General features: G+C 34.0%; 1 protein-coding gene across 10 annotated transcripts in view; it reads right to left on the reverse strand.

Annotated features, from left to right (window-relative positions):
- The window catches only part of LOC143234172 (coiled-coil domain-containing protein AGAP005037-like), a 417,090-nt gene that overhangs the window by 52,053 nt on the left and 350,655 nt on the right, over positions 1-14,382 (reverse strand). For 8 of the 10 annotated variants that reach the window (XR_013018535.1, XM_076471309.1, XM_076471311.1 and 5 more), the window contains 5 exons: positions 12,450-12,497; positions 11,093-11,194; positions 8,949-9,103; positions 1,278-1,393; positions 283-413 (listed from right to left, as the gene is read on the reverse strand). Coding sequence is in view for 9 of the 10 variants with exons in the window: in XM_076471309.1 (XP_076327424.1) it covers positions 283-413; positions 1,278-1,393; positions 8,949-9,103; positions 11,093-11,194; positions 12,450-12,497 (552 nt within the window). In the remaining variant the exon portion in view is untranslated. The remainder of the gene's footprint in view (positions 1-282; positions 414-1,277; positions 1,394-8,948; positions 9,104-11,092; positions 11,195-12,449; positions 12,498-14,382) is intronic. The other 2 variants (XM_076471312.1, XM_076471306.1) reach the window with 1 other exon arrangement.

Here is a 14,382-nt window from a genome sequence, read left to right on the forward strand (position 1 = left end):
AGCATAACAACACTTCACATCTAAGATATAATTCATCACCTGACCCACAGGCAGCTGTGAGAATCTGGTTTGTTATCATTGATCATTTAAAGAGACAAGTCCAGTTTTAATTGTTACTATAGTAGTGCTTTTCAATCTCAACATCTTCGATTTCATTATAATGCTTATAAATTGTGGAGTATAGTCGCCCCAGTGGACCAGTGGTAGTAAATGTCTTTAATCTATTTATGTTTTAATGCTATTAGATTATTATGTTAGAAAGTTCAAATTGAAACATCTTACCTTTCAGATCCGCAACTGTTTTACTAACTCTACTCAAAAGAACTGCCATGTTTTCCACTGAGCTCATGTTCACGCGGCATCTTTTGTTAATAACGTTTCCACGAAGCTCTTCCACTTGGCTTTCCAAGTCTCTACACACAACCACGATTAAAAATAACAGCTTAATTGTGGTCTTTAATGTTCAACTCTAATTATTTATCATTTCCTTAATCATTAATCTGATTATATAATTAGAATGACTTAACTAAAACCTAACCGACGACGTGAACAAATTTATCAACTGTAATCGTCCGAAACAATTGAAAGCTTTCTTCACGATAAAACAGATTTTAAATTAACGTATTTAATTTATAAAGCCTTTCATTTCAGGTTGATAACAAGCTTCCGGTATTCTCTATTGAAGACAGTGATTATATAATGATAATTATTCGTGTGTTTTACTCGTTAAGGTTTATTCTTTTGGAAATATTTTATTGAGACAGTTAACTCTCTACTAGTTAATGTCTCGACATGTGGCCAATAATTACAAGACATTCAAATAGTACTACATAAAAATTAAGAAAAATAGGTCAACACAATTCAACTTGTTTATATTCTAGGATCAAACATTTTAAATTTTTGGAATAATATTACTTTTCGGAAATAAAATAATAATTTCATTTTCATATATGATCCTAAAAATTTTAACAACATTGCAGAAGTTAGGCAACCATTTGACAAACGCATATAAACTTCTAGTTCCAAAAGTGGGTGTGGGATATTTTTTTTATTTTGCTTTGGCATTTCTAATGTGGACATTATTTATTGCAGTAATGTTCGTCCAGATGTTAACAGTATAATCTTTAATTCATAACGAAAAAGCAAATGAAACATATGGTAGTAGGAATGTGTATTCACAACTCTTCAAAAGCTGTTCTTTCATGCATACATTTTATAAACATTTATATATATAAGGGAACAACACTTAGTTATGTATTAACACCAGAATAACTCACGACAAGTCCTTCTCCACTTGGGCTACATCTTCCCGATAGAGATTCTCTTCGTGTGTTATTCGACTTCTTTCAATCATTATATGATCCCCAGGAGTTTGAGCGATTGCTAGCATTTCCTTTCATGAAAAAAAAACGTCTTGCCTGATAAATCATGATTTAGTTACGAACATCATTCTATAAAAAAAGTCATATTTTATTTGATCGTGTGATTTGTAAAACTTATGCTTTGCAACTTGAAATAACACTTCAAAGTATTGTTGTTTACAATAAAATAACTTTTTCAGAATGGATGCTCCCCAAACCCAAGAATGAAATCAATTTAAACTCAATTGTTTTGTCTAAAATTTTGTCCAACTGACAAATCTGTTCTTTAAAACTTTCTTCATTGTTTTATATTTAACCAGGCCATTGCTAACAGCAAAAATAAAATTTGAGAAGAAAAAATAATTGTTTCACGTAAAAGCAAGATTTGACGTGTATGTATTAACTTTTCTCTTATTAAATAAATCAAACAAAATGCCAACTGCCAAACAATCACAAAGTTACGACTTTTACAACATGATTTTATGTTTATGTTTCAGACCCGGCATTGCCAAGTGGTTAGGGGTGCTCGAGTCGTAATCTGAGGGGTGTGGGTTCAAATCACACCACGCATGCTCGCCATTTCAGCGTTGTAATATTACGTCAATCCCACCATTCAGTGGTAAAAAAGTAGCCCAAAAATTGGCGGTGGGTGCTGCCTTCCTTCTTGTCTTACACTGCTAAATTAGGGATGACTAGCGCACACATCCATGTGTAGCTATGCGTGAAATCCTAAAACAAGCAAATAATTTATATTTTAAAAGATATAGCAAGTTTGAAACAAGAAATACTTTGTTTTATAAAAGTAGTCAACACTAATGTTAGTTTTTACATAGGTATTATTATTATTCAAAACGTTAAATTGCTCTATTAATATTGCTAACATTGACTTCTTCCCTATTCACTCCGCTAGGTGGACACGGTAGATAGCCCAATGTTGCTTTGCTATAAGAAAATACACATTATTCACTCATCAGCAAGTCGGGGTCATAATTTTGAATAATCAGTGATGTCGAGAAAACCCACTTGTAGAGAATATATATGCAAAAACAGCTCGTTTGGGTTGAGAATATTTTACGTAGAAGAGCGAACAACGTTTCGACCTTCTACGTAAAATATTTTCTCAACTCAAACGAGCCGTTTTTGCATATAATTTTGAATAGTTGAAACGCATTCTATTTTGATTGATTTGACAGTATCTGATGGTAGCTTTCATTTTCTAAGCCTAGTCTTTTCTCAGATTAAGAGCATATCCCGATTTGTAATCGATAATACTCGTATTTTTTCAGTGCCTTCTACATATTATGTATATTCGTCTTCGAGATACGAAGAACTCGCACCTTTTCATAATGGCGAAAACGTCAGCAGCTTTCCTAAGTAAAATTTGTGTTGAAGTTTTCCCTTTCAGTTGTGTTAAAATATTATTTTTCAAACAACCAGAGCCTGATTAAATGGGCGGGGTAGCTGCGTGCACTTGCATCGGACACCACCAAGATCAATGAGGCCCCCGACGAGTTTGGTTTAGTGTGTTTTGAATTTCATGCAAAGCTGCCAGAGAGCTATCGGCGCTAGCCGTCTCTAATTTATCAGTGATAGACTTGAGGGACGGCAGAGAGTCAACACCATTCACCACTAACTCTTGGGCTACTCTCTTACCAACGAACAGTAAGATTTACCGTCATATTATAACGCCCTGATGGCTGAACAGACGAGCATGTTTGGTGTGACAGGGATTCAAACCCGCGATACTCAGACTGCCAATCGAGAACCTTAACTACTAGGTCATGCAAGGCCATCCTCCTCTGTTTCGCCACTATGAAAAAATGAAATAGAAACTGGATTTCTCATTCTAAAACCTTTTCACAATTTTGTCGCAATTACAACAACGTGGCTCGACCTGGCCTGTTGGTTGAGGCGCTCGACTCGTAATCTGAGGGTCGCGGGCTCGAATCTCTATCACACTAAGCATGTGTACTCTTTCAGTCGTGCAGACATTATAATGTTAAGGCCAATTTCAGTACTAGTTGTTAAAAGAGTAGCCCAAGTAGGCCAGTTTGAGAGAAAACTAATTAAAAACAAGTGTTTTTTTCTCCTCAGAAAATTTCACGAAAAAATGAGACTTCCTTTGTTGATTAATTGAAAGAAATATTTTGAAGATAGATGCATGAAAGAAAATAAAAGACAAATAAAGAGAGAAACAAATTTGAGTATATGTTGTTGTGGTTGTTTTCCATGTTGTATTATATACATGCATGATTTTATTGTATTGTGTTGGATAAATTGAATATCTCTAATATGACAATTCTTATAGAAATATCAACTATCGAAAAGCACTCACTTAGGTAGCGGTCTTTTCTTGCGCTCAGCAAAACGACAAGGAACACTGGCATCCATTATAAAAAAAAATTCCTGCGACTACTTAGCAAACCTTAGCGCTTTATTGTGTCGGATGTACTAATCGCATTGAAATCCAGACTTTTTACATGCATTGCAGTCAGTTTCCTTTGCTTAAAAACAAACGCAATGCAATTTTTCGTTGTTGATATGACACATGAAATGACAAATTACAATTGTAAACAGCAAACTAAACAATCATATTGAATATACACCATTCTCAAATGGATAGCTTGGGATTGATTATACATTTTATATTTATTCAACACGATTTTTTAAGGAAACGTACAGTGGAATTGCTTCAACGGACATCTGGTAGTAATTAATAAACTGTTAATTGTATCTGATTTGGGGCCCGGCATGGCCAAGTGTTTAAGGCGTTCGACTCGTAATGCGAGGGTCGCGGGTTCGAATCCCGGTCGCACCAAACATGCTCGCCCTTTCAGCCGTAGAGGCGTTATAATGGTACGGTCAATCCCACTATTCGTTGGTAAAAGAGTAGCCCAAGAATTGGCGATGGGTGGTGATGACTAGCTGCCTTCCCTCTAGTCTTACACTGCCAAATTAGGGACGGCTAGCGTAGATAGCCCTCGAGTAGCTTTGCGCGAAATTCAAAACAAAAGTATCCGATGTGTTTATAAATTCATTTTTGAGAGATACGATAAAACTTGTCCTATGCTTTTTCAGCCCTGAATCCAGTTCTACAAACGGTTGTCTAAGTATATGTACTAGACCAGTGAAACAAATAAGTTATCGGGAATAGTTGGGGCATTGACAAGAAATTAAATTTTCAAATCTAAATAATATCTTACTTACATGTGGACTAGATGACAAGTAATATTGACCAGATGGAAGGCAACTCGATATCAGCTGCCATGTCATTAAGGCTTTGTCTCACTTATAATGTGACTATAGTTGACCATTAACCACGTTAAACATTCGGTCCGCCCGATCGATACTCGACATTGGACAATCGGCGCCAAATTATCGCAACCTTTCACTCTTGTTTTTCAAATTATATAAACTTATTTCAGTACGCTGGTATAAATGTTCATGTTGAGACATTTTTGGATGCCTGGGTTTTTGGAAAGTCAAGGGAAAAAAGCCACGAAATTCAGGGATTTGTTTTAGTATTGTACATAGCAATGAACTCCCCAATGGCACAGCGGCATGTGTGCGAACTCAAAATGCTAGAAATCGGGTTTCTATACCCGTAGTGGGCAACGCACAGATAGTCCTTTGTGTAGCTTTAGACTTAATACTAAACAACAACAAAGCAATAATTTTGTCCTCATTTGTGGGTTAATTGGCTCCAATTGTTTATGTTAACAATATTGTATAGCAATACGTATGTGTATTTAATGTTCATATTTGGATGTAATTCTTATTTTATTAATAAAAATATAATATTCTTCATTAAAACTCGTAGCAATTGTTAAGTTGCAAAATAACGTAGTCAAGCTCAACGACTTGCATCGATATTACAATACCTGTTTGTTTTTCGCGCAAAGCTACACGAGGGTTATTTGCGCATTATAACGCTTCCACAGCTGAAAGGGCATGTTTGGTGCGACCGGGATTCGAACCCGCGCCGCTCAGATTAGGAGTCGAATGCCTTAACACACCTGGCCAATTATAATGCTACATATTTTCTAAATATGTTTATTAAGCATTTAGACGATTTCAAAAAGGCTTATCGTAACTTTCAACATTTGGTTACGAAAACAGATCTTCTTTGCAGAAGATTAGAAGTATCCTATAATAACATGCTCTGAACTTCTAGAGCTAATGCGCTACAGTTTGACTCCTGAATAACATGAAGCTGTCTTAGCCTTTGATACGTTACTAACACCCTGTATACGCATTAAGACTTAGAGAAAACGTAGCTTACGGCTCTCTTAAAAAATATAAGCCGTAACACATAACATTCTATCTATAAACGGCACTAATCGTTTTCATACTAAGACAGACCAACAACAAACATCTGAGTAATCTCATTTTAAGGTTTTGTAGTTCTAAAATCCGAAACACTTAGTTTCTAGCAACTTCAAATGACAAACACTTATTTTTTTATATTTTTACAAACACGACGTTAATGTAGTAGAATATTTGTCTGTTCATCACAAATCTATTATGATGTATCGATCGAGAAACACCAAACATAAAAAAGCTTCTAAAGCAGCATGTCGCTTCACTAGTTTTTATTTTATGAGATGAACTAGCGACATAAGGCAATGCTAGAGAAGCCTTTTGGGAAATTAGATTAACTTATGATGAAATACTTGATTATTTTAACAGCATAACATGAATTAGTACTAAAACATTGTATTTAAACTTTAATGACAATCGAAGTATTTATGACTTCGTTTTTACAAAGAAAGTTAATAAATTAATTTTATTCTACAAATGAGAGAGGTTTATATTAAAATTTGTTAGTTATTTTGTCCAGTAGCTGGATTTAAAAGGTGCTTTGATAACTGACTTTCTTTAAATATAAAGGTTTAGCCATATTAAAGTATGTTTAACTATATTTAAGCGTTACATATTGTTGGATATACCAGACTATTTAGTGTAAGTTATTATTTAGTTTATTGAGTAACTTAATATTTCATAATTATTTAGTTTTTATTACAAGAGTTTGAAAGTTAATTATTTTAAATGCGATAGTTATAACTCATTTCGTTACGTAACTCGTAAGAGTTGTATTGCATGCATGTTGTTCAATTGTTGTAGTTTGTTTGTTTTTGAATTTCGCACAAAGCTACTGGAGGGCTATCTGTGCTAGCCGTCCCTAATTTAGCAGTGTAAGACTAGAGGGAAGGCAGCTAGTCATCACCACCCACTGCCAACTCTTGGGCTACTCTTTTACCAACGAATAATGGGATTGACCGTCACATTATAACACCCCCACGGCTGAAAGGGCGAGCAAGTTTGGCGCGACGGGGATGTGAACCCGCGACCCTGAGATTACGAGTCGCACGCCTTAGCATGCTTGGCCATGCCGAACCTAATTGTTGTAGTATTGTTGACGTCATCTTTCTCGAAACATCTAAGTTTCTCTCACTGTGTGAATATTGTTACATTATATCACCTCTCAGTTTGTCGAAGGTTCTAGGCCTCAGTTGGGCAAGTTATATACATAGGAAACCAAGCGAGCACGAGCAAAGAAATGTTCAGTTATAAAATAAATAAAGTCAGTTAGTGAAAAAAAAAATGTGAAGTTAGTCTGGTGTAAGTGATTAGTCTTAACGGGTGATAACTTCAAGTGAGTTTCACAGTCTAACAGAGATAAGGGGAATAATTTATCTTGTCAAGGTAACTAAACTAAAGTAACTGAACCTGTCTGTGTGGACTTTGACGAATGGGAGATAATTACTTAAATTTCAAGATAAAACTATGGTAACCCACAGAGTAACAATATTAATCTATTGCGAATTGTACAGTAAAAACCAGAGTAAAGAAAAACAATTTGTCTTGCCAGTTGAACTCTAGAGTTATTGAATTAGTCTGTTTGGACATTTTACAGGAAAAGAGAATTATTTAGTGTTTCAGATAAGTGTGATATCCTATAGAGTAAAAACATTTGTACATGTTTGGCTTATTTTCAGTATATTATTTTAAAACAAGCGGATTGCGTGCTGTCTGTTTATTGTTCGAATTTATCGCCAACAAGTCACAGATACCTACTGTAGAAGAATTCCAGTAAACTTATATACAAAATCATAATATATATTTATCGTAATTTCTGTGTTCTTAAACATCTATAATAACTATGCTTTATTAAGTAGTTTACGTCTAATTTATGGTTTACATTATCTATAGATAATCACTGAAAGAACCCACTAATAACTTATAAAGTTTATAAGTTCACAATTCAACTACCACGTATTTTATTTAAAAGTTAATCATGCTATGTGACAATGGTATGCTTGTTAGATGATGCTGTCGCGAGATCCTTTGATAATGTGATGTAAAATTATATTTACTTCAACAACAACAACAAATGTGCAAATCAGAAACATCGAAACAGATTTGTGTTAATCAAATTCTAACTTTCTCTTGCACAAAATCACATCCACAAACTTTCTGTTCACGATATAGAACAGTTAGTTTCTGAGTGGAGTGTTCATTCTACAGCACAATCCTAACGTGTGCGAGATATTTTGTAATCAATTCTGGAAGGGTGGTAATTTGTGTGACACATGTAAATTTCTTGATATTGATTATAATACGATAAAGTGAGACTATCTGCATTGCTGTTATTTAAAAACAAATATGTCGTTTGAATTGTAACTGGATTTATTGTAAAATGTTAACGTAGGAGGATATTAAAACATAAGTTCAAGGCCCGGCATGGCCAAGTGTATTAAGGCGTTCGACTCGTAATCCAAGGGTCGCGGGTTTGAATCCCGGTCGTACCAAACATGCTCGCCCTTTCAGCTGTGGGGACGTTATAATGTGACGGTCAATCTCACTATTCGTTGGTTAAAAGAGTAGACCAAGAGTTGGCGGTGGGTGGTGATGACTAGCTGCCTTCCGTCTACTCTTACACTGTTAAATTAGGGACGGCTAGCACAGATAGCCCTCGAGTAGCTTTGTGCGAAATTCAAAAAGACATAAGTTCAATTCTAGTTAACTACTGTTTCTCATTTGATTTTTGTATAACTAAAAGTATAATTTATTTATTCTTTTTAAAGATAAAAACTTCGTCCATCACTTCGCGAATAATACTCAAAATAAAAACTCAACACACTAGAAAAATATGACAAAATTTCAATTTTCACTGAATCATTCCTCAAGCTAAAATAACAAATAAATGGCTAAAGTTTAACGAAGTTCCTAAAATCAACACATATTTCCGAGTGAGGGAAAATATGATAATGGGGTTTCTTTCCTGAGGGCAGGGGGAAAGATACCCCTACACTCAATCATTCCACCACTAAATTGAAAATTTTAGGGTGATAACGTTTGGTGGGATAAAGTTAGGTACCTTAAAAATTGTTTTTGTCAATGTAGACATACTATTCACATTAGTAACTTAATAAGATTATCCCTTCCTAACAAAACGTCTCAAAGAAAACCCCCTGTATACTATAATTTCATAGGTAAATAATAAGTCTAGCCTATTCTAACCTAATCACAGTTTGTTTCGTTATATTTTTTTCCGTGATATTTCACGTTATTAAAAAAAATTACCTTTATTTTCAAACACGTATCTTGGACACTCTCTCGAGCAGTAACAGCTTGGTTTTGCGCCATTTTTCTGAGACTGCGCACTTCAGCCTGCAGATCTCGAGTCTGTCGTCTGAGATAACGGAGTCTTGAGCAGAGTTCCGGGCTGAGATCGTGAACTGAAATGTTGATAGATATTAGTTGTTCACCATTTCGTAGCTTTGATTAAGCACTGATGTTAATACGTAACATACATGAAGACGTTTACTTGATATTATAATTTCTCAATGAACTATGTGTGTTTTTACACTCTACGTCCGTGTTCAACGTAAACTTCTCTCCGAGTGAGATTAATTTTTAGTATAACGTGTATTTCAATTATTACGTTTTAAAAATATTCGACGTTCTGTTCTGAACATATTAAATTAATTTTAGATTTTTGCTTTGTCCATTTGAGAAATATTAAGACATTAAACACATTGACTTCTTATGAATCATCATTGGAATGTATATAAATAATAAATTAAACTAGCCTCGACTCACGAAATATTTGCGGTAGTTTTCATGCCCTTGGGTTGAATTTTCCGTATTCGGTCATTTTTTTACGGAAGCCATTTAAGCAGCGCCCTGTAGCAGGCATCGTGTGTTAGATCGATAAATATTGGTCTATTTGCAAAACAATATTTTGCTCGGTGAGACATACAAACGCATGCAAACGTAACTTTATTTAATAAAACTACTCGTAAAATAAATAATAAAGTAATGTAGTGTACAAAGTATGAAACAGTTGTGAGTGATCAGTGTATGACACGGTTTTATGAACTGTAGCAAAGAAATTCACAAAATAAAAAATAAAACCCGTACGAAAGAACAAATTAGCTAAAAAAGTGTTTATATATCATATTAAACGAACAGAAGCTAAATTATTACAAAGTAAAATATATGTGAAGTTATAAAAAAATGGCAAACTTAACTAAATTTGCACAAACGTCTCAATACGTGTTCACAAAGTGTTAAACACATGGTTTTGAACGAACTTGCGTATTTTAAACCTAAATCAGTCGAGAAAGTCCATATAAATTGTATTTAGTGCAACGTTCGCTTTTTTTAGGAAATCACATGTGGGTTAAGTGCTGTTTGTGTGAAATACTTTGCGATTAAAAACTAAAGTTGAAATCGAAGTCAGTCGTCACGTGAAGACAACGAAGTTGTGCCATCGCGTAACATACTCGTTGTATTAGAAGGTTTGACCGAGCAAACAAACAGGTAATGTAATTGTAAATTGAAAAGTCAATGTGCGAGCTGGACAAAGGCCTTTCAAACGATATGAGATTTATAGCGCTTGATCAAAATATTTGCGAAAAAAGGTTCCGGAGATACAAACGCAAGCATTCTACACATAAAGGTTCTTAATTACAACGCATGAAGTCGATTCTTGTATTACATGACCTGAATTGAAACATTATTTCCACACAAACAGTCTTTGTTTGATTTTATTTCAATTAGGTAACAAATGATTTGGGCTTCTCAGGCATGTTATAATCCTATACTTGACATTTATCCATTGTACTTAAAGTATAGATATGTGACAAGAACGTTTCAGTAATAATTAGCATATCGATACATGTTTAATACGTTTATCCTGTGTACGTCTCAGTCTTCCTACTCACAAAACAATGGAGATAAAAATAAAGCAAATTATTTGTTACATTAAACCTCGTCCTTGCTGAAGTTTTATGGTTTTGTTGCTATAATTTACTTACATGCTTTCTTACTCATATCAAGTTGACCTGTCACCTTGTCATGGAATACAAAGACACATTTAACCGGTGGCTTGTCTGAATCTTTTGTATCCATTAGCCAGTAATGTAATAACGAAGTTCTATACTATAATGGATAATTGCATATTTTTTGTTACATTTATGGCTAAAACTTCAAGCAAAAATAGGAATGAAGTTAAGATTGTCCATGTATCTGGAGAGAAGTGATCTATAGGCATAATTTGTCTCACTTTTTAATTGTTTCTATTGTGTAGAAATAGGATATATTTGATCCCTTGATACAATAGAGAAAGAAGATGAAGTTCAAAGACGAAGAATAAAAATAAGCTAGAGAGTGAAAGGGTGTGAAACACAGTTAGAGACTGGAACAAGTATCTTAATATCTACCTTTAGGAATTTCGTAACGCCTGAGTTCCGCTGGCGTAGAAAGTAGAGAGGTAGGTTTAGGGGGAGGTTTAGGTTTACCACCAGGTAGCCGTTCATCTTTGGCTGAGGGTCAAAGTTCAAAGAATGAGAAGGGCAAAAGTGTTTACATATGAGAATATAGAACAATATAAATAAAATCACGTAAAAAATAACTAAAAATAAAGGCAAACCATGGCACACCAACATTACCATATTGTGGACGTGTGTACATTATTGTCCATATATATATAAATGAAATACTAATTAGATATTGTTACTTTTCTGCGTAAAAGTTTCCAGATTATATTAAAGGCCAATAACGTGGTAATATTTTAGGCCCACATTAATGCTGAACACATTGAACCTAAAAATAAATCCAGTTCGTCTTAAACTGGTAAAATAAACAGAGAAAAATGATTACTTTACAGCAAAAACAAACAAACAATAACATGACGAAAGATTTGTCTACGATCGTTATTTCTAAGATATTAGACAAGATTGTTTAAAAAATTGGAATAATTTAGACACGCTACACATAAGTAAATAACTAACATTTTCTACAGTAGTAATGTTGGTGTGAAGATAGAAGATCAAACACAACAAAAGAAGTTTGAGACAAGTGAAAGTGCATGTATGGAAGAGAACACACATGTTGATGTCATGAAGTGGTGTGCGGATTCGATCCAATGTTAAGATCAACAAAATGGATAAACTCGAACTCTACATGGTTCACTTTGAATTACTAAATAGAAATATACATGTAGAATAAAAATCGCCATTATCAGAACATTATGCTACGAGGGATTTCTGCTACCATTTTTTTTTTTAGGGGTGGAATGAAACGCATTTGGTAGACAACGTCATGATTTAAAACAACGGCAGAAGTAAACAGAGAAACGAGTATTACAGTACTAAAAATTAATTATACCAGCGAGACGATAATCTATGTAATTTAAACATAAACAGCGTGAAATTAAGAGGCTGTTACAAATTTCTGTGACCACTAATAAATATCATAAAGTATGGATTTGTGATGCAAAAATAAAAAAAAAACACCTTCGACTAACAAAGTATGTTATGTGGTTACCAGGCTATTTGGATACGAAGCCAAGCAGATTATAAACATGATTTCTCTTATGACTTTCTGTGCAAATATCTGCATAACTTACTTCTTTGATATAACTCGTTTGATTCTATATATGTAATATAGAATACTCAAAATGGAGCGTAATTATGAAACCCTAAGTTTCCCTTTAATTCTGTAAGTAATGTACTAAGATTATACACTTTTAAAAGATCACAAACTAACTTACATCTGAAATTGAAAATTATTTCTTACCTTTGTAGCCACTTCTAGCTTTGATAGCGGATTTGGTCGGTTTTTCAGCTAAAAAAAAAAATTAAAGAAAATTCACGTTAGGTGTTGAAAAAGTATTAAGGTTATCATTGGGTCATCCTAAAATAATATTACTTATGTAAGAGGAATTATATAAGTGAGACAATTTTTGTTTTGTTAAACTAAGTCAGACAATATCAGTAAAGTTAAAGTGCACGTGCTAAAAGTGAAATGTCTTTGAAAGTTAAATTAGCACAGGAACAAAAATCGTATGTACTCGACTATGTAATCCAGAAATTGTAAGTATGTAATGCAGTAGGTGTTAATTATTAAAATCTAACTAATTAATTTTACACAAAATAATTTTGGATGTGTAGTGTTGTACTTTCGTTTGATTTATAAAAACTGTGGGGTACAAATGACACAAAATGAGCTGACGTTTCTTGCATATGCTTTATTAAAAATGATGATTGCAAAGGTAATTTATGGATTGTTAGATTCCGCAATAGGGACCTGACCTAAAATAATAGTGCGGTATTTCATTATTATTGACCCTGTCTTTGTCCAATGGAGAAATTGACCAAGCATTCTTCTTAATACCAGAAACAAATTGACGAATAAAAAATAATGGGTAGTTAAAATAGTTTGATATTTTTTTCGGACTTAACTCAGTAGTATCATGACAAAACGATTATATTATGGACAGTATCTACAGTGCTGTGTAAAAGTGTTAGGACAATAGAATATTTTGCCATTCTATCCATTTGATTGAGTTAATTCTTTCATATCATTACATAATGCAAATTTCAACACTATAGTAATGTTTACAATTGAATGAACGGGGGTTAGAATACTTATAATTGTTTAGAATTCCCAGCTACTTGTACCAAGAGCATGTCATTAGAGTTCTACTTGAATGAACACACTGATGAAATTTAGGGTTTGAAATACCTGTTATGGTACCCCATGCAGTGTTTTAACTATATAGAAAAAAGCTAGCATATGGTATCGTTATGTGCTTGAAAAATAATTTTAATGGCACTTCACAAATAAACCTTGATAAAAACAGTGTTTAATACTATATGTTAAGTTTTGTTGTCATGCCATCCGCAGAGAATTGTCAGTAGAGCAGAGAGATCGCATCATAGCTGTATGTGATGCTAGTTGGACTCTCCTATAAATTACAAGATACTTGAAATGCTCCCCAAACACTGTCAAGTACACTCTAGACTGAGAGACCGAGACAAGTAAATTTGAAAATAGAAAGAAAAGAGACAAAACATCTAAATTCGATGATACTGATGATAAGTATCATCGTTTATGCAGCTTTCGAGACAGAAGGAAGACTGCAACTGACCTGAGGCACGAGACAAACAACCATGTAACAAATGACATTAAAATGTTCAGATTTACAGTATCAAGAAGACTCAACGAAAATGGAATGTATGGTCGTGTAGCAGTTAAAAAACTTTATTTCAATCTCCAAAGTCGAGAAACTGACATTTGCTAAAGAGGTACAAAACTGGACAGTTGATGACAGGAAAATGGTGTTATGGACAAATCAGTCCAAGTTTGAAATATCTGATTCAAAGAGTAAGTTGTAGTCTGACGGAAAATAGGTGAAAGATACTTATCTCAGTTCATAGCATTTACCATGAAGCATGGAGAAAGTAGTGTAATGGTTTGGTGGTGTTTTCTACTGAGACACATGAGATATTTGCAAAATATATAGAATAGTAAACCAGCACAAGTACAATTAGATACTGAGCTGTAATGATATACAGTAGTTTGCGTATTATTAATAAAGGATTCTATTAACAAGAACATAATGACTCCAAACACTCATCCAATCTACGCAGAAATTAATTAACTAAGAAAGAAGCTGCTGGAGTCATTCAGATGATGCAATGACCTCCTATCTCAATGGAATCGAGCA

Source organism: Tachypleus tridentatus, chromosome 12 (assembly GCF_004210375.1).
Source record: "Tachypleus tridentatus isolate NWPU-2018 chromosome 12, ASM421037v1, whole genome shotgun sequence".
Lineage (NCBI taxonomy): Eukaryota > Metazoa > Arthropoda > Merostomata > Xiphosura > Limulidae > Tachypleus > Tachypleus tridentatus.